The following is a 20,209-nucleotide window of genomic DNA, read 5'->3' on the forward strand; positions in this document are numbered from 1 at the left end:
AATCCCACCATAGTATCTTTTACGGCTTCTGACAACCCCTTCCGAAAGAGAGCAGCCAAGGCATTATCATTCCAGGTAGTAAGTACTGCCCACTTTTGGAATTTTTGACAGTACAATTCTGCAGAATCACGACCCTGGCTCAATGCCAGCAGGGTCTTTTCAGCCTGATCAATGGCATTAGGTTCGTCATACAACAAACCCAAAGCTTGAAAGAATGTGTTCACATTAGTCAGAATAGGATCATCTGGTTTCAAAGAAAACGCCCAATCCTGGGGATCGCCACGCAGCAAAGAGATGACAATTTTAACCTGCTGCGCGGAGCTCCCTGACGAGTTAGGCTTCAAGGCAAAAAATAATTTACAATTATTTTTGAAATTCAAAAATTTAGACCGATCCCCAAAAAATACATCAGGTGTAGGAATCTTTGGTTCAGCAGCATGTGAATGAGCAAGGTAGGCGGAAATTCCCCGCACTTCCGCAGCGAGCTGCTCCACATGATCAGACAATTGCTTTATCTCCATTGAGAGAAAAAAAAATTCCCCCTACGGCCTCAGAGATATAGAGGAAAAAATATACACACTTTTTTTTTTTTTTTTACAATTCTTTCCTGCTATTGAGTACCCTAGGATCTGCGGTATGGCGGGTGATTCTGTTATGAATGAGTCACCGTAGGAGGCAAAAGCAGAAATACAAGCTAAGTCCAGAAAACCAGAGAAGTTGGCAACTATCAGATTGCAGACCCCTGAACCTATCAACACAACTAGCAGTAGCCGTGGGGGGTTCCTACGATGCCCTAGACCCCTCGATCAAAGCCGGAGAATTACATAGGCCTAAAGAAAGAGAGGGGAAATCTAAACTGCCCCAGAGCAGACCCCAAAGCAATAGGCAGCCCCCAACATATAATGACGGTGAAGCAAGATGAAAATACTAACACAGACAGAAAGATAGACTGAGCAAAGACGGGGCCCAAAACTACCTAGATAGGAAAGGACAGGAAGGCTGCTGTCTGCAATCTGCCAAAACCCTATCAAAGACATAAGCCAACAAGCTGATATGAAAAAGGCCCTGAAGCACCTAGGCTTCAAAAACTAAATCAGCACTCAGGTATTTTCAGAAGACAGAGCTAAATTAATTCAGCACACCCCAGCAGGGAATGGCAGAAATCCAGAAAAACAAAGCAAAACAAAGTCAAAGCACCAAAGCAAAAGGCCGAGCAGCAAACTTAGCTTTAGAGGAGCAGGAATTCAGACTGGTCTCCAAGGATCCCACAGAGAAATCACCCGCAGGGCAGAAGGGCGTCGGCAGCCTTATATCCAGTCAGTAACTCCACTCAACCAGTCATCATCATCAGCCTCAGGTGTTTGATAATCAGGCTCACTACCTTTCTTTACCAGAAGAGGGAGTTCCTCGGGCCTCAGTAAGGAAGGGGAAAATGAACTCACAACAGCGTGACCCTGATGACATCTTTCTTTAAACAACTTTAATCAGCTGTTCAATGCCCTCTATCCTATGGATAGATGTTAAAGGGAATCTTTCAGCAGGTTTTTGCTATCTTTTATCAGGATAATATAAAGCAAGAGCCACTGATTCTGGGATTGTGTCACTTACTAATCTGTGTGTTGTAGTTTCAATACAATCAGTGTTTTATCAGCAGGAGATTATCACTGCATGACTAGGTCACATGTGCAGGCCAGTTAGGCTAATCTGCATAGCCCAGCCCCCACCACTGATTGGCAGCTTGCTGATAATGTTTACAGGAAGCTGCCAATCAGGGGTGTGGGCGGGGTTATACACAGATGTGCATTCTGACCATTGCTACACCTATAGCAGAGAAAACTGGGATTTTATCAAAGCTGCAGCAAGCAACCCAGTAAAGGATACATCTCTGGAATCAGTCTCTCTGTCCCTACATCATGCTGCTCTCACTTTACATAGCAAAAACTTGCTGACAGATTCCCTATAAATGCTATTGGTGGGATAACCCCATAGAAGTAGGTCCTGAGAAATGAAACCCCCTCTAGTAGGTGCATGGAGAAGAATAGTTCTTTTGACCCAACAGAGGTGGACACAGACAAAAGCGGGCACTGTTCTGTCCATTTATGTGCAGAGTGCTGTTCCAGCTATGGCCATTAGATGTCATAGTTGTCTTCTTTTTTCTGTTCTTGGATTTAGGATCCTCTCCCTTTAATAGTTTGTTCTGTTTAGAACCGCCCCTTCAGCTTTCTCTCGCTAGGGAACTTGTAGCCATTTTCTCCTGGAGCTCTGAGTTACACACACACACACACACACACGTTTCCCTGCTCCCTGCAAGTCACTGTTTCTGTCAAGTGGATTCCGGTGAGGGTTTAATACAGTTATGTGTTTGTGCAATGTATCTGTGCTAGCTAATTGTAATGCTCTTTATACTGCATGTCAGATAGATGCAACTCTGTTTAGGGTAGTGCAATGCTGCAGCCTAAGTTTGCTTAGATGTCCCTCTTAACTGCATTATGTGTTGTATTGTGCAACCTCTGTAATACTCCTGTTACTGATGTAATAGCACCCTTTATTACTGCTGCTGTTTTATTATCTGCCAGTACTGATATACTGTACTGTCTATTTCTGTGTAGTTTTTACCCTATCTTATCCACTATATTATCTGTTATCATCTACCATTGTTGTTCTCCGTTACTAAGTTCATCATCATCTTAATAAACATAGACTTAAGCACCCATACAGTCTTTTTACTGATAGTGGATGAAGGGTTTAGCCGTATGCTGGAATCCACACAGTGTCATACATGGAAGAAGGCAGAACAGGTACCTATGCCAAAAAAAGGAGATGTGCCCTTTAGTACAACAGCTTAATATAATGTTCTCCTTTACCTCGTGTGCCCCTACGTGGCCTCACAGCTTGCATCAAAGGTGTGTCTACCCGTATAACATAATCTCGGTAAACTTATCTGTAAAAAAAATGCAAGACACGTCATTTTATTGCTTGTGTAGTTTTGGAACCTAAGACGAAGCGATTAATATTAGCCTTACTAGTTGTAATATACGTATTATAAATATTATATATTGTATTTGTGTCGGCTTCCGAGTTTCTCTGTGTTATGATGAGAACCTGCCTTTATGTACTGACCCCAAGTATTGAACTCAATAAAGATGTAGTTTGGCTCAGCAGCAGCTGGCGTTGCAGGCTTTAAGCATGTTAAGGGTTTTGTTTGGAGTATTAGACTCACAAGATTGATGCATAGCCGTCTGGCAGTGCAGGGTTAAGCTCTGTGCATATTAGTGTTGTCTTCTCAGTCTCCAGGCAACGCTGACATTACTGGGGGACGTCAGATCCGGGAGAGACCAAGAGATGTACTGAGAGACACCTGTGACAGTCAAGAGACAAGAGGAACACTGAGACAACTACCTAGGAGAGCATAGGAAATACTGCAGAGAGAGTGGGGGACGGAGGCAAGCCTATCCGAGAAAATTACGTTCAAACTAGGAAGCATCAGCCAGATCTCCAAAATTCATCCAAGTGCTTTTATTGAACCATCAAAAGGGGTAAGAGACAATTAGTCCAATTAAGAGAGTAAAGAAGAGTACACTAACAATATTGAAACATTGCCTAATTTTGGAAGTAGACCCACCTCATTTAACGGAAAATTGAAAGTAAGAGACATTTTTGACATAAATTAAATATTTCATCAGATACCGTAAGAAATAAGAATAATAGGAAATTAAGTCGCGGAATCCTGGGAAAAAGAGAATGCCGAGAACCTGTGTCTATAGAAAAGAGAGTGACTGATAAAAAAAGAATGACCTGTATAATATGACAGATGTAGAGAGACATTTACCGTGTCTGAAATTCATCACCTGGATCGGAGAGGTATGGAATGACACCTGTTAGACTGTGAAAGAATGACGAGAAGAAGAAAAGGAGCCTGACCCACTGAAAGATGTGTTTTTTTTCTGAACGAGAGACCAGGTGAGTGCAATAGAGCTTGAAAAGGGGGATGAATGGGATTCTGAATTTGAAGCAGTACTCGTAAGGAAATGGAGAGGGGATGTTAAAAAATAGACTTTCTGGAAATAGAACCACTACACATGATAGAGCTAGAAATACTAGAAGAGGGATTTGATGGTCGTGGGAAGAGGAAAGGTGCCCAGTATTCATTGTGGTTTGCAGAGAACAGGAGAGAGAAGAGGGCAACAGACCCAGAGAATCACCTTGAGAAATAGAGAAGGCGAGGAGGGGGAGGGAGGACACCGAATGAAGCAGAAGCAGAGACTTAAAACACTGTGAACGACTGAGTGTTATAGGGGAGGTTGACTGCGAGAGAGAATCATGGAAACACTAGACCATGAGATGCCGAAGACCTTGATGCTGCAATTTTGAATTGTATATTAGCCAAACGAGATTGAATGTCAGAAATCATTGGCGATTACATAGAGAGGAGAAATTGACTCAGCTCAAGAGAAAATTCAAGATTTTATTTTTTATCTTCCTCAGGTCCTGCTAAGAACACCGTACAGAAGGTCTGGCGTGCAGAAGTGCCTGATGGGATCATTAAAGTTGCTCACATATAGGATACTCTAACACTATCTTCAGCCACTGGGCAATGAATTCAGAGCCAGGTACTCTTCACCCCTCGCCAAGGGGCTCCATACACCACTCTCTAACAGGGTCCATCCATTCATCATCATCTGGCTCAATTTGCTCAGCGGACATCGGACGTGCCCTCTCCTCAAATGTCCGTAGGCTGCATGGAGCTCTGAACCGACTGTTAAGTGACCCTGAGCGGGAACAGCTTTTGCACTGTTTGAGACTTTACCACTCTCGGAGAAATGTGTTTGACCTGGTGAGGACACTGCGCCTTATATTGCGCCCCCAGGACCAGAGGCAACTTTTCCCTATGCTGCGTCTTGTTATCCCACGGTCTGACCAATTACTATTTGACCAGTATACTTCAGAGGGGTTGTATATAAAGGATTTAACCCCTGGATCCTCTGGATTTAGTGGGATTTTATGTGATGGGGTTTCGGCATTTAGTACCCCAATTTCAGGCACAACTGCTGCTTTCACTTCACCATTGCCAGGAACAAACCCTGCCTTTAGTACCCCAACATCAGGGACTGTTCCTTCTTATAGTAATTCAAGACAAGGGACAAATCCTGGATTTAGCCCTATAATACCACAGACAGTTCCTGGATTTAGCCCTTCGGTACCAGGGACAGTTCCTGCCTTTAGCAATCAATCATTTAGTCCTAGCTTGGTATCTGGAGCTTCATATCCTGGAGCATCATCAGGGTTCAGCCACCAAAGCTCCACATCTGCTGACACCAAACCCGATGTTAGACAGGTTATACTTAAAAGAAGCAAAAACCAAGAGGGTCTTGGATTCAGTATTCGTGGTGGCGTGGAACATGGTATTGGTATTTATGTGTCACTGGTTGAACCTGGGTCTTTGGCAGAAACAGAAGGACTGAAAATTGGGGACCAGATTTTAAAAGCGAATGGGCGATCACTTGACAGAGTCACCCACAGTGAGGCGGTTAAGGTAAGTTACTTTTAACTATTTTTCTCCCTTGTAGACCAAGGTCCTACAAGTATATCTATCAAGGTATCAACCCAAAAAAGTGCAATGACTGAGTGGTGCCAGACTGTGACAGATTAATGTACAAGCCACTTCTATGACATCTATGTCAGAGGCATTACTCATCTATTTACTCCCCTTATGCTCCTGCCTTTTGTTCCAGTGGTCTCCACTGGCCATATAGCAATAACGTCACGTCCATCATTGGAGCCAATAACTAGCCTCAGCTACCATTTTTTGTACAAACCTTCATACCTGCGATTGGCTGCAGTAGCGACGTAAATGATGGACATGACGGAACGTCAGAGGTTTAAGAAGATGATTAAAACTTATTTTATTATGTAATACAGTTTCCTGCCTTTATCGATTAAAACAATAATATAAATAATGCAAATTCTGTAATGGAATAAACTAGTCTATTTGGATTACAAATTGTCTATTTGATAAACTCTCTATGTGTTCAAAACTACCTTATAGCCATCCCTGAAATGTATTCCATTAATATCTTCATTTTAATGTGACAGCTGAGATGCAATTTGTTCCACAACATGACAAAACATTTGTAGATATATATGTAAATTATACCTTTAGAAGCTTGATCATGTGTTGGTGTGCTTCACTTCTGAGTATGGTTGCTGTTTTTGTATCTTTTGTACTGTTGAAGCATTTTTTGTCGGATTAGGTTTATCATAGCTTTCAAAAAAGAATGAAATGTTGACAATTAAATACCGTGTTTTCTGTGAAAAAGAATACATTATGATGTCCTAATTCAGAAAAGCAAGTGCACCTTTTAAAAAAAGCCCCTTGAAGGGAAGGTTGAGGGGTCAAAAAGGAGCATTTATAAAGCATATGATGCGTCCGATCCTCAGTCAGTCTATCAGTAGGTAAAAAATTAACAAATCTAATTTGCCTCTTTTTGACTGCTGGTCGAAGAGTACACTAGATTTTAGAAATAATATATAGAAACAAAACAAAAAAAATTGGTTCTTGACAATGTTACATGGAGGCACAGGCACATATCTATGGCCAGAAAGAATACAGTATAAGTTGGAGCGGCGGGAAGTCCCCAGTGTCCAGAATGTTGGGGATAAATAGTCCACAATACGGACCGATGCCGTAACTGGGGCATGAAGTAGTATAACTAGATTCTAAAGAAACTGTCAAACAGTTAATATTTGCTAAGAACACAATTTTCATGATACAACCTAAGGAAGAGAGCAGACAAAAGGTGTGGGAAAAAGAAAAGAGAGCCATGATGGACCTGACAACCATCCAAGAGATCACGTGGTAGTGCATTTTGTTACAATGACACCAATTGTGATGAGGTAGTGAATATTCATTTCTCTTATAATGTGCACAGTGAAAGCCGGAGCCGCCGTGTCGCTGACTTCCAGCACCGGCCGGGCTATCACGGGTGCTCGCTACTTAAGGGTTATGAATATTCACCTTTCTCCACTGCCATAGGCATGGAGCGGAGAGAATATTCATTACCTAATGAGTGGGGACACATGATCGTCTGGCCGCTGGAGCTGCGGGCAGTGGGACAAGATGCAGCGAGGGTGCGCAGGGAAGGTAAGTAGGATGTTTTTTGTTTTTTCTATGCTTTTCTCATGGGGGCCATGCATACAAGGATATGGATAAAGAGCCATGCAAACAAGGATAGGGAAAAGTAGCCATGCGTTCCAGGATAGGAATGAGGAGCCTTGCAGACAAGGATGGGGATAAGTAGTCATGCAGACAAGGCTGGGGATAAGGAGCCATGCAGACAAGGCTGGGAATAAGGAGCCATGCAGACAAGGATGGGGACGAGGAACCATGCATACCAGGATAGGGATGAGGGGACAATGCATAAATGGCTTATACTTGAGTCAATACGTTTTCCCAGTTTTTCTTGGACAATTTAGGTGCTTCGACTTATACTCAGGTCGGCTTATACACGAGTATATATGGTAATAATTTTTGTTGATTTTAGTTAAGCTCTTTATAGGGACAATTCTTTAATAGTTATTAGCCACAGCTGGCATACACAGATCAATAGTCATCCACAGTTTTGATCGCTGTGTTGCCTTAGCCATAGGACAACAAAATAAAGTAGCATATAATCTTCTGTCAGTTCCATGTAGCACGGACTATAATAATCATGTGTCTGTGGCTTTTTATTGATACTTGCAAATAATGAAGCAAGGTGTTAAACTTGTAACACAAATAGGTATCCTTGTGGTAAATACCTTTCATCCAGATTTCCACTGGTACAGGGAAGATACTCGCACCAGTTGGTGGAAAGAAGTCTCAAAAGTTTGTTGCAGCACACCTAAAAACAGGGAGTCCCGGCCAGTTACTTACCTGTTGTGGATCGTGCTGCTTGTAGGAGCAGTCGTCTCTGATGAAGGAGACAGAAGTATCTCTATAACACATAAAGGAAAGTACGACCTTTTGGGACTCCATACACGAGTGACGTCACGCAGACTGCTCCTACACGCGGGAGTCACCGGCCAGGACTCCCTGTTTTGAGGGTGCTGCATCGAACCTTTGAGACTTCGAGACTTCGTTCCACTATCTTGTGCAAGTATCTTCCCTATACCAGTGGAAATCTGGATGTAAGGTATTTACCACAAGGATACCTATTTGTGTTACAAGTTTAACGCCGTGCTTCATTATTTGCAAGTATCAATGCAAAGCCACTGACACATGACTATTATATTATAGTCTGTGCTGTATAGAACTGACACAAGATTATATGCTACTTTATATTGTTGTCCTGTGGCTAAAAGGCAACAAGCAGACTAAAACTGTGGGCCACTATTGGCTGTGGCTAATAACTATTAAAGATTTGTCCCTATAAATGATTTAACTAAAATCAACAAAAATTATTATATGGACGCGAACTGTAGCTGCCAAGCGTGATATTCACTTTATCATTGGATAACGTATTTTCATTGCATGGTGTGTGATGTTTAACTCTATGTGCTTGTTGTTTTGATTATATAATTTATTACTGCAATTTGCTATGTGTGACTAACAGTTCTATTTATCAAGCAGGCATTTGCACAATTGATGGGGATTAGTGTGGATGGTATCTTATAGGACTAATTACGGTACATATTCACACTATATAGCACAGAGACTTTTTTCATTTTAATTTTAATCTCATTAGTAATACACCGCCAGGGGTGCTTTTTTTGTCTTGTGCAGCTTTTTATATATGTCTTTGCATATTTATTTTTTTATTTTATTTATTTTACTCATTTATATAGCGCCATGAATTTCCACAGTGCTTTACAGGCATTATTGGCACTGTCCCCGGTGGGCCTCACAATCTAAATTCCCTGTTTTTGGAATGTGGGAGGAAGCCGGAGTACCCGGAAGAAACCCATGCAAACACGGGGAAAACATACAAACTCCTTGCAGATGTTGTGGGATTTGAATCCAGGACCCCAGTGCAAGGCTGAAGTGTTAACCACTGAGCCACCATGCTGCCCTTATGCCTTTGCCTAGATGTCCTATAGGTGTGAAGAGCACAGGTAGCAATACCTAAATTCTGATTTCTGAATATTACTAGTTTTTCTAGATGAATAGATGTTGTTTGTGACTGGTGACAACTTAGCACACTCTTATCTGGAATCCCTTTGCACTAAAATATGTGTACAGATGTTACAGGCTGTTTGGTGTCTAGAAAATGTTGCGCCAATACCATGCATAATAGCCACCACAAACCCCCAGCCATATGTAAAGGAGTCATTAGCTGATGTTGCTTAATGTATTAATTGTAATGACTTTACAGTGACTAGGATACATTAACATCCTAATAACATCGCAGTTAAGAAACTGCATTGTTTTTATTGCTCGCTTTTTAGTGTTTTCTATTCCATTATCTTCAATGGTGAAAAACATGGCTGGGGACGCCATATGTTAAAACAACGATCACATTGTTATTGAGATAGTCATTTCCCATAAAAGCATTTCCAGGAACGTTTCTTTTAGAACAATTTGTTTAAAAACCAGATTTTTGCGGAACCATTATCAGGACAAGTGGAACGTTCCCATATGGGGCGAAGTACCAGTGAAATTGCAAATTAAGGAATATACGGACATTAAACCAACATCTCCACATGTAAAACAGATACCTAACAGCCATTGTGACTATGGTCCAGACTAGTAAGCAACTTTTGTAATGGATCTTACCTATGTATGAATGAATGCACATTTTTTTTCAGACCATAATGCATAATTTATGCCTATGGCTGGTCTATGAGGAGTAGTGCAGCCACACAGAGCTGGAAGTCAATGCTTGCGACTGCAATGATGATTAATATTGATGTTATAGCGGTTTTATTTAGATATCATTATATACGTAATTTAGTATTATTATCATTATTTCAACACTGTATGGTGATACTACCTATTGGGCACGACAGAGATTATTTTTGTTATATGAAACTTTTCTCTGTGATATCTCCTCTTATCTGCTGGAATCTCTGGCGCCTCTCCTTATTTTTAGGCTCCACGTGATGTCATGTCCATGTCACACCGGGTCTGCAAATAAGAAGAGGCTCTGGCGATTCCGGTAGGTAGGATGATGTACGCAGAGATGTGGTCTGGCCATCACAAACTACTCAGGTGACTGCTGCACCATGGTCCTGTGAATCTTTTGGATCATATCTAATAGTGCTACGAGCAGCATGTACAGCAAAAATAATCTCTGCAGTGCCCAATAGGCATGCTCTAGTTTGTTCATGTTTTTTTTAAATGTGGTGCCCAGAACTGGACACAGTATTCCAGATGAGGTCTGGCTAAGGAGGAGTAGAGGGGGAAAATTACTTAATTACGTGATCTAGACTCTATACTTCTCTTAACACATCCTAGAACTGTGTTTGCCTTTTTTGCTGCTGCATCACACTGTTGACTCTTGTGCAGTCGGTGATCTATTAGTATACCCAAGTCTTTTTCACATGTGCTGTTGCTTAGCCATATTCCTCCCATTCTGTATATGCTTTTTTCATTTTTCTTTCCCAGGTGTAGGACTTTTCACTTCTCCCTGTTAAAAAACATTCTGTTAGTTGATGCTCACAGTTACAGTTTGTTTAGCGCTTTTTGAATCCTCTCTCTCTCTTCTCTAGTATTAGCTATCCCTCCTAGTTTTGTTTCATCAGCAAATTTAATCAGTGTACCCTCAATTCCTTCATCTAAATCTAATATATAAAGATCAAAGTGTGTATGTATGTATGTGTGTGTGTGTGTGTGTATGTCCGGGATAGGCATCCGCACTGTCGCAGCTACAGCCACAAAATTTGGCACAGTCACATGTCTGGACCCTGAGAGTGTCCTAAGCTATGTTGTGAGGCGAAATTTTAACCCCGTGCGTTCCAATTCACCAAACAATTTTGCCCCTGTCTACATAATGGGGAAAAAGTGTGTGCGCGTCAAACCCCGCCACTCATTATGATGTCATAATGCCCCTATCTACATAATGGGGAAACAGTGTGTGTGTATCAAGCCCCGCCCCTCATTATGATGTCACAATGGTTGCCATGGCGACGCTGATGTCATCAAGCCCCGCCGCTCATTATGATGTCATAATGGTTGATTATGGGATGGAGGATGTGTGATGGGTATATGGGCACTGGACTGTGGGATGGAGGATATGTATGACGGGTATATGGGCACGGGCTATGGGATGGTGGATATGTATGACAGGCATATGGGCACGGGACTATGGGATGGAGGATGTGTGATGAGTATATGGGCACTGGACTATGGGATGGAGGATATGTATGACGGGTATATGGGCACGGGACTATGGGATGGAGAATATGTATGATGGGTATATGGGCACGGGACTATGGGATGGAGGATGTGTGATGGGTAGTGTTGAGCATTCCGATACTGCAAATATCGGGTATCGGCCGATATTCGCTGTATCGGAGTTCCGATGCCGAGTACCGATATTTTTTCTATATCGGATACTGGAATCGGAAGTTCCCATAATGCTATGAGCCACTGTTGTGGCTGTGATTGGCTGCTGAATTGATGTCATCATGATGCGCGGTCTGTGCGCATCATGATGCGCGGTCTGTGCCAACTGTGGGGGTCTGTGCCGACTGTCGGGAGTCTGTACTGGCCTCTCGGGGGTCTGTATAGGCCTGTCGGGGTCCTGTGCCGGCTGCCGGTGGTCTGTACGGGCCTCTTGGGGGTCTGTACAGGCCTGTTGGGGGCCTGTGCCGGCTGCCGGTGGTCTGTACGGGCCTCTCGGTGGTCTGTGCCGGCTGCCAGGGCCCTGTGCCGGCTGCTGGTGGTCTGTGGGGGCCTGCCGGGGGTCTTGTGTGTGTGCAGGCATCGTCCGATGGGACTGCAAGTCCCATCGGGCGATGCCTGCTACACTGACAGTGATTGACACATTAGCCAATGATGGGACAGTAGTAGTCCCATCATCCGGCTAATGTGTTGAATGTAAAAAAAAAAAAAACATACTACATACATGCTACATATATACTGCATTCATACAACATACATACATACTACATACAGTACAGACCAAAAGTTTGGACACACCTTCTCATTCAAAGAGTTTTCTTTATTTTCATGACTATGAAAATTGTAGATTCACTCTGAAGGCATCAAAACTATGAATTAACACATGTGGAATTATATAATTAACAAAAAAGTGTGAAACAACTGAAAATATGTCTTATATTTTTGGTTCTTCAAAGTAGCCACCTTTTGCTTTTATTACTGCTTTGGACACTCTTGGCATTCTCTTGATGAGCTTCAAGAGGTAGTCACCGGAAATGGTCTTCCAACAGTCTTGAAGGAGTTCCCAGAGATGCTTAGCACTTGTTGGCCCTTTTGCCTTCACTCTGAGGTTCAGCTCACCCCAAACCATCTCGATTGGGTTCAGGTCTGGTGACTGTGGACGCCAGGTCATCTGGCATAGCACCCCATCACTCTCTCTTGGTCAAATAGCCCTTACACAGCCTGGAGGTGTGTTTGGGGTCATTGTCCTGATGAAAAATAAATGATGGTCCAACTAAACGCAAACCGGATGGAATAGCATGTCGCTGCAAGATGCTGTGGTAGCCATGCTGGTTCAGTATGCCTTCAATTTTGAATAAATCCCCAACAGTGTCACCAGCAAAGCACCATCACACCACCTCATCCATGCTTCACGGTGGGAACCAGGCATGTAGAGTCCATCCGTTCACCTTTTCTGCGTCTCACAAAGACACGGTGGTTGGAACCAAAGATCTCAAATTTGAACTCATCAGACCAAAGCACAGATTTCCACTGGTCTAATGTCCATTCCTTGTGTTCTTTAGCCCAAACAAGTCTCTTCTGCTTTTTGCCTGTCCTTAGCAGTGGTTTCCTAGCAGCTATTTTACCATGAAGGTCTGCTGCACAAAGTCTCCTCTTAATAGTTGTTGTAGAGATGTGTCTGCTGCTAGAACTCTGTGTGGCATTGACCTGGTCTCTAATCTGAGCTGCTGTTATCCTGCGATTTCTGAGGGTGGTGACTCGGATGAACTTATCCTCCGCAGCCGAGGTGACTCTTGGTCTTCCTTTCCTGGGGCAGTCCTCATGTGAGCCAGTTTCTTTGTAGCACTTGATGGTTTTTGCCACTGCACTTGGGGACATTTTCAAACTTTTCCCAATTTTTCGGACTGACTGACCTTCATTTCTTAAAGTAATGATGGCCACTCGTTTTTCTTTACTTCGCTGCTTTTTTCTTGCCATAATACAAATTCTATCAGTCTATTCAGTAGGACTATCAGCTGTGTATCCACCAGACTTCTGCACAACACAACTGTTGGTCCCAACCCCATTTATAAGGCAAGAAATCCCACTTATTAAACCTGACAGGGCACACATGTGAAGTGAAAACCATTTCCAGTGACTACCTCTTGAAGCTCATCAAGAGAATGCTAAGAGTGTGCAAAGCAGAAATCAAAGCAAAAGGTGGCTACTTTGAAGAACCTAGAATATAAGACATATTTTCAGTTGTTTCACACTTTTTTGTTAATTATATAATTCCACATGTGTTAATTCATACTTTTGATGCCTTCAGAGTGAATCTACAATTTTCATAGTCATGAAAATAAAGAAAACTCTTTGAATGAGAAGGTGTGTCCAAACTTTTGGTCTGTACTGTACATGCTACATATATACTACATTCATACAACATACATACATACTACATATACAGTATACTACATATATACTACATTCATACAGCATACATACATACTACATACATGCTACATATAGAATCATAGAATCATAGAATTGTAGAGTTGGAAGGGACCTCCTGGGCCATCTGGTCCAACCCCCTGCTCAAAGCAGGATTCGCTAAATCATCCCAGTCAGATGTCTGTCCAGCCTCTGTTTGAAGACTTCCATTGAAGGAGAACTCACCACTTCTCGTGGCAGCCTGTTCCACTCATTGATCACTCTAACTGTCAAAAAGTTTTTTCTAATATCTAATCTGTGTCTCCTCCCATTCAGTTTCATCCCATTGCTTCTAGTCTTTCCTTGTGCAAATGAGAATAAAGTTGATCCTTCTACAATGTGACAGCCCTTTAGATATTTGTAGACAGCTATTAAGTCTCCTCTCAGTCTTCTCTTTTGCAAACTAAACATTCCCAAATCCTGCAACCTTTCCTCATAAGACAGGGTTTGCAGACCGGTCACCATTCTGGTCGCTCTTTTCTGAACTTGCTCCAGGTTGTTGATGTCTTTTTTAAAATGTGGTGCCCAAAATTGGACACAATATTCCAGATGAGGTCTGACCAAAGAGGAGTAGAGGGAAATAATGACTTCACGTGATCTAGACTGTATGCTTCTGTTAATACATCCTAGAATTGCATTTGCCTTTTTTGCTGCTGCATCACACTGTTGACTCATATTCAGTCTGTGATCTATTAGTATACCCAAGTCTTTTTCACATGTGCTGTCACTTAGCCCTATTCCTCCCATTCTATATATGCTTTTTCCATTTTTATTGCCCAGATGTAGTACTTTGCATTTCTCCCTGTTAAAAACCATTCTGTTAGTTGCTGCCCACTTCTCCAGTTTATTTAAATCTTTTTGAATCCTCTCTCTCTCTTATATACTACATTCATACAACATACATACTACATATATACTACATTCATACAACATACATACATACTTCATAAATACTACATTCATACAACATACATACATACATACTACATACATGCTACATATATACTACATTCATACAACGTACATACATACTACATACATACTTCATGTATACTAGATTCATACAACATACATACATACTACATACTACATACATGCTACATATATACTACATTCATACAACATACATACATACTACATACATGCTACATGTATACTACATTCATACAACATACATATATGCTACATACTACATACATACTACATGTATACTACATTCATACAACATACATACATACTACATACATACTTCATATATACTACATTCATACAACATACATACATACTACATACATAGTACATACTACATACATACAACATGCTACAGACATACAACATACATACATACTACATACAATTCATTCATACATTCATACTATACATACATATAGACATACAGTACATACAACATAGAGTACATACTCACCATCACTTGTCACTTTGTTCCCCGAAGCCAGTGTCATTCTCACTGTAAAAAATATGAAAATAACAAACAAACAATATACTCCCTGATCCGCAGAAATCCACGCGTGTGTGTCCCATGCCGATCTCCCGTGGAGAACAGCAGCATCAGCTGATGCGACCGCTCTCTACGGGGCTCCAGGAATCCAGTGACGGGAGGTAGGTATCCTTCCGCACTGTATTCCTTCGCCACTGTAAAAAAATAGTCCCTAGTCTCACTTTTGGCATTGCTGTGTGAGAAAGTTCCCACGCAGCTTTTGCCATAAAGTGAGACCAGGGACTATTTTTTTAAAGTGGCGGAGGAATACAGTGCGGAAGGATACCTACCTCCCTTCACTGGATTCCTGGAGCCCCGTAGAGAGCGGTCGCATCAGCTGATGCTGTTGTTCTCCACGGGAGATCGGCGTGGGACACACACGCGTGGATTTCTGCGGATCAGGGAGTATATTGTTCGTTTGTTATTTTCATATTTTTCCACAGATGACACTGGCTGTGGGGATGAAAGTGACAAGTAATGGTGAGTATGTACTCTATGTTATATGTACTGTATGTCTATATGTATGTATTGTATGAATGTATTGTATGCAGTATGTATGTAGTATGTAGTATGTAGTATATATGTATGTATGCTGTATGAATGTAGTATATATGTAGCATGTATGTAGTATGTAGTATGTATGTATGCTGTATGAATGTAGTATATATGTAGCATGTATGTAGTATGTATGTATGTATGTTGTATGAATGTAGTATTATGTAGCATGTATGTAGTATATATGTTGTATGCATGTAGTATATATGTAGCATGTATGTAGTATGTAGTATGTATGTATGTTGTATGAATGTAGTATACACTCACTGGCCACTTTATTAGGTACACCATGCTAGTAAGGGGTTGGACCCCCTTTTGCCTTCAGAACTGCCTCAATTCTTCGTGGCAGAGATTCAACAAGGTGCTGGAAGCATTCCTCAGAGATTTTGGACCATATTGACATGATGGCATCACACAGTTGGCGCAGATTTGTCGGCTGCACATCCCTGATGCGAATCTCCCGTTCCACCACATCCCAAAGATGCTCTATTGGATTGAGATCTGGTGACTGAGGAGGCCATTTGAGTACAGTGAACTCATTGTCATGTTCAAGATACCAATCTGAGATGATTCGAGCTTTATGACATGGCGCATTATCCTGCTGAAAGTAGCCATCAGATGTTGGGTACATTGTGGTCATAAAGGGATGGACATGGTCAGCAACAATACTCAGGTAGGCTGTGGCGTTGCAACGATGCTCAATTGGTACCAAGGGGCCCAAAGAGTGCCAAGAAAAAATTCCCCACACCATGACACCACCACCACCAGCCTGAACCGTTGATACAAGGCAGGATGGATCCATGCTTTCATGTTGTTTACGCCAAATTCTGACCCTACCATCCGAATGTCGCAGCAGAAATCGAGACTCATCAGACCAGGCAACGTTTTTCCAATCTTCTACTGTCCAATTTCGATGAGCTTGTGCAAATTGTAGCCTCAGTTTCCTGTTCTTAGCTGAGAGGAGTGGTACCCAGTGTGGTCTTCTGCTGCTGTAGCCCATCTGCCTCAAAGTTCGACGCACTGTGCGTTCAGAGATGCTCTTCTGCCTACCTTGGTTGTAACGGGTGGCAATTTGAGTCACTGTTGCCTTTCTATCAGCTCGAACCAGTCTGCCCATTCTCCTCTGACCTCTGGCATCAACAAGGCATTTCCGGCCACAGAACTGCCGCTCACTGGATTTTTTTTCTTTGTTGGACCATTCTCTGTAAACCCTAGAGATGGTTGTGCGTGAAAATCCCAGTAGATCAGCAGTTTCTGAAATACTCAGACCAGCCCTTCTGGCACCAACAATCATGCCACGTTCAAAGGCACTCAAATCACCTTTCTTCCCCATACTGATGCTCGGTTTGAACTGCAGGAGATTGTCTTGACCATGTCTACATGCCTAAATGCACTGAGTTGCCGCCATGTGATTGGCTGATTAGAAATTAAGTCTTAACACACAGTTGGACAGGTGTACCTAATAAAGTGGCCAGTGAGTGTATATGTAGCATGTATGTAGTATGTAGTATATATGTATGTTGTATGAATGTAGTATATATGTAGCATTTATGTAGTATGTATGTATGTTGTATGAATGTAGTATATATGTAGCATGCATGTAGTATGTATGTATGTTGTATGAATGTAGTATATATGTAGCATGTATGTAGTATGTATGTATGTTGTATGAATGTAGTATATATTTAGCATGTATGTAGTATGTAGTATGTATGTTGTATGAATGTAGTATATATGTAGCATGTATGTAGTATGTATGTATGTTGTATGAATGTAGTATATATGTATCATGTATGTAGTATGTATGTTGTATGTATGCTGTATGAATGTAGTATATATGTAGCATGTATGTAGTATGTAGTATGTATGTATGTTGTATGAATGTAGTATATACAGTGGGGCAAAAAAGTATTTAGTCAGTCAGCAATAGTGCAAGTTCCACCACTTAAAAAGATGAGAGGCGTCTGTAATTTACATCATAGGTAGACCTCAACTATGGGAGACAAACTGAGAAAAAAAAATCCAGAAAATCACATTGTCTGTTTTTTTTTCATTTTATTTGCATATTATGGTGGAAAATAAGTATTTGGTCAGAAACAAGCAATCAAGATTTCTGGCTCTCACAGACCTGTAACTTCTTCTTTAAGAGTCTCCTCTTTCCTCCACTCATTACCTGTAGTAATGGCACCTGTTTAAACTTGTTATCAGTATAAAAAGACACCTGTGCACACCCTCAAACAGTCTGACTCCAAACTCCACTATGGTGAAGACCAAAGAGCTGTCAAAGGACACCAGAAACAAAATTGTAGCCCTGCACCAGGCTGGGAAGACTGAATCTGCAATAGCCAACCAGCTTGGAGTGAAGAAATCAACTGTGGGAGCAATAATTAGAAAACTGAAGACATACAAGACCACTGATAATCTCCCTCGATCTGGTGCTCCACGCAAAATCCCACCCCGTGGGGTCAGAATGATCACAACAACGGTGAGCAAAAATCCCAGAACCACGCGGGGGGACCTAGTGAATGAACTGCAGAGAGCTGGGACCAATGTAACAAGGCCTACCATAAGTAACACACTACGCCACCATGGACTCAGATCCTGCAGTGCCAGACGTGTCCCACTGCTTAAGCCTGTACATGTCCGGGCCCGTCTGAAGTTTGCTAGAGAGCATTTGGATGATCCAGAGGAGTTTTGGGAGGATGTCCTATGGTCTGATGAAACCAAACTGGAACTGTTTGGTAGAAACACAACTTGTCGTGTTTGGAGGAAAAAGAATACTGAGTTGCATCCATCAAACACCATACCTACTGTAAAGCATGGTGGTGGAAACATCATGCTTTGGGGCTGTTTCTCTGCAAAGGGGCCAGGACGACTGATCCGGGTACATGAAAGAATGAATGGGGCCATGTATCGTGAGATTTTGAGTGCAAACCTCCTTCCATCAGCAAGGGCATTGATGATGAAACATGGCTGGGTCTTTCAACATGACAATGATCCAAAGCACACCGCCAGGGCAATGGAGGAGTGGCTTCGTAAGAAGCATTTCAAGGTCCTGGAGTGGCCTAGCCAGTCTCCAGATCTCAACCCTATAGAAAACCTTTGGAGGGAGTTGAAAGTCCGTGTTGCCAAGTGAAAAGCCAAAAACATCACTGCTCTAGAGGAGATCTGCATGGAGGAATGGGCCAACATACCAACAACAGTGTGTGGCAACCTTGTGAAGACTTACAGAAAATGTTTGACCTCTGTCATTGCCAACAAAGGATATTTCACAAAGTATTGAGATGAAATTTTGTTTCTGACCAAATACTTATTTTCCACCATAATATGCAAATAAAATGAAAAAAAAACAGACAATGTGATTTTCTGGATTTTTTTTTCTCAGTTTGTCTCCCATAGTTGAGGTCTACCTATGATGTAAATTACAGACGCCTCTCATCTTTTTAAGTGGTGGAACTTGCACTATTGCTGACTGACTAAATACTTTTTTGCCCCACTGTATGTAGCATGTATGTAGTATGTAGCATGTATGTTGTATGAATGTAGTATATATGTAGCATGTATGTAGTATGTAGTATGTATGTATGTTGTATGAATGTAGTATATATGTAGCATGTATGTAGTATGTATGTTGTATGTATGCTGTATGAATGTAGTATATATGTAGCATGTATGTAGTATGTATGTATGTTGTATGAATGTAGTATATATGTAGCATGTATGTAGTATGTAGTATGTATGTTGTATGAATGTAGTATATATGTAGCATGTATGTAGTATGTATGTATGTTGTATGAATGTAGTATATATGTAGCATGTATGTAGTATGTAGTATATATGTATGTTGTATGAATGTAGTATATATGTAGCATGTATGTAATATGTAGTATGTATGTTGTATGAATGTAGTATATATGTAGCATGGATGTAGTTTGTATGTATGTTGTAAGAATGTAGTATATATGTAGCATGTATGTAGTATGTAGTATGTATGTTGTATGAATGTAGTATATATGTAGCATGTATGTAGTATGTATGTATGTTGTATGAATGTAGTATATATGTAGCATGTATGTAGTATGTAGTATATATGTATGTTGTATGAATGTAGTATATATGTAGCATGTATGTAATATGTAGTATGTATGTTGTATGAATGTAGTATATATGTAGCATGTATGTAGTTTGTATGTATGTTGTAAGAATGTAGTATATATGTAGCATGTATGTAGTATGTAGTATATATGTATGTAGTATGCCCACGCACCGCCCACATAATGGGTATAAGGGCACTGGACTATGGGATGTAGGATATGTATGACGGGTATATGGGCACGGGACTATGGGATGGCGGATATGTATGATGG

The 20,209-nt window shown here is 41.4% G+C and overlaps 1 protein-coding gene across 4 annotated transcripts in view; it reads left to right on the plus strand.

Annotated features, from left to right (window-relative positions):
- The first annotated feature begins 2,279 nt into the window (after positions 1 to 2,279).
- The window catches only part of WHRN (whirlin), a 405,157-nt gene continuing 387,227 nt past the window's right edge, over positions 2,280 to 20,209 (plus strand). For 3 of the 4 annotated variants that reach the window (XM_073590838.1, XM_073590834.1, XM_073590837.1), the window contains exons 1-3: positions 2,280 to 2,337; positions 3,288 to 3,960; positions 4,486 to 5,533. In XM_073590838.1, the coding sequence (XP_073446939.1) occupies positions 4,595 to 5,533 (939 nt within the window). In that variant the 5' untranslated portion in view covers positions 2,280 to 2,337; positions 3,288 to 3,960; positions 4,486 to 4,594. Of the gene's footprint in view, positions 2,338 to 3,287; positions 3,961 to 4,304; positions 5,534 to 20,209 lie in introns of those variants that run through there. The other variant, XM_073590835.1, reaches the window with a different exon arrangement.

This window comes from Dendrobates tinctorius, unplaced genomic scaffold (assembly GCF_039654945.1).
Source record: "Dendrobates tinctorius isolate UK_male_01 unplaced genomic scaffold, ASM3965494v1 ptg000120l, whole genome shotgun sequence".
Lineage (NCBI taxonomy): Eukaryota > Metazoa > Chordata > Amphibia > Anura > Dendrobatidae > Dendrobates > Dendrobates tinctorius.